Here is a 1,294-nt window from a genome sequence, read left to right as displayed (position 1 = left end):
GTGCAGAGATGTTATTGGTTTTTTAATGTGGGCTACAGGAAAGAAGAGAATAATAAACTTGTGTCATTTACTAAAATCACATCCTACTGAAAAACTTTACCCTGGCGGTGGAAATATAATAACCAGAGTTTGGGCGTTAAAGAAATTTGAGTTTGAATTTGGAGAATCACTTCTAAGAAGTGAGGAGTGGTTAGGGTTAGGGCAGAGTATTTACAAATTGTTGTTAATATGGAGTGCAATTCAGGAAGAAGCTGTTGGACAGAGATTTGTTTTGAAGAGAGGAATGATTGGATTGGATTATGAGGAGAGATTTTTTACTATTCCAAATAATGATGAGTTTGGTATAACCTAATTCATTCACTGTCTAGGACATACAATTGTGTAGGAGGAAAGAGCTTAATTGATTGTTAAATATCTTACTTTGACGCGTGATTGAAAAGAAGAAATTTTTGTGGGAAAAAAATAAAGTAATGTGAAACTTTTGCGATTAGTGAAGATGAATGGTATTTCAAATATAGAGAGATTTGTGATGGTGCTTTAAAAAATGGATATTTGTTCAATGATGAGAGGATGTAGCAATGCACAACAGAATAATTTCCCGATAGGCAAGCGGCCGTGACCAAAAGCGGAAACCCCGCCGAATAACACGGAGTTAGCCACCAGCAACCACTCATATAAAACTAAAGAAGGCTATATAACGGAATAGGACAGCGCGGCTTCGTCGCTAGAAACTATAACAAAAACCTTTCCAGACGAGCCGGGCTAAAAACGAAGGGAGTTGTGAACGCTGTACAACCAACAAAATACAAGCGCAAAGAAAAGTTAGTATGTAACAAACAATACGCTGTGACCAAAAGGAATCATGAAAATGCAACCACGAGATGCTTCCAATAGTCTAACTCAAAGCAATAGAGTCGAAGAAGCCAAAAGACAGATGCTTTCGGATACCGCCACGGTTACGGCAGCGGTCACCATACTCGTTTTTATTCTACAGCCAAAAGCAGAGGCGGCACCAGGAGAGGAGCTAGAAAATGCACCGGCTTTCTTCGCCCTCTGCAACGTCATCCGGCAATGTCAGAAGGGCTTCACCGCGCCGAGCACCGACATGACCACAGCAGCTGAAGGAGCATATAACGGCATACTGGCAGCGGAACATTTAGCAAGTACCAACAACAGTTATGTACTTGAAAAAATATTAGCTCAAGAAAATGGCCTTAGAAAGAACCTCAAACCGCTGCCTATGACGCCATTCGGGATAACGGCTCGGAAACTGATAAACGAGACTGCCGCGAAA

The 1,294-nt window shown here is 41.0% G+C and overlaps 1 pseudogene across 1 annotated transcript in view; it reads left to right on the top strand.

Annotated features, from left to right (window-relative positions):
* Positions 1–862: 862 nt before the first annotated feature.
* TEOVI_000694800:pseudogene overlaps positions 863–1,294 on the top strand; it is a 1,505-nt pseudogene continuing 1,073 nt past the window's right edge. Inside the window, exon 1 of the mRNA in view lies at positions 863–1,294. This exon is cut by the window's right edge and continues 3 nt beyond it. Coding sequence covers positions 863–1,294 — 432 coding nt within the window.

The sequence above is a fragment of the Trypanosoma equiperdum genome (genome assembly GCF_001457755.1).
Source record: "Trypanosoma equiperdum strain OVI genome assembly, contig: ctg_1871, whole genome shotgun sequence".
NCBI classification, from domain to species: domain Eukaryota; phylum Euglenozoa; class Kinetoplastea; order Trypanosomatida; family Trypanosomatidae; genus Trypanosoma; species Trypanosoma equiperdum.
This window is presented reverse-complemented; position numbering and strand designations above follow the sequence as displayed.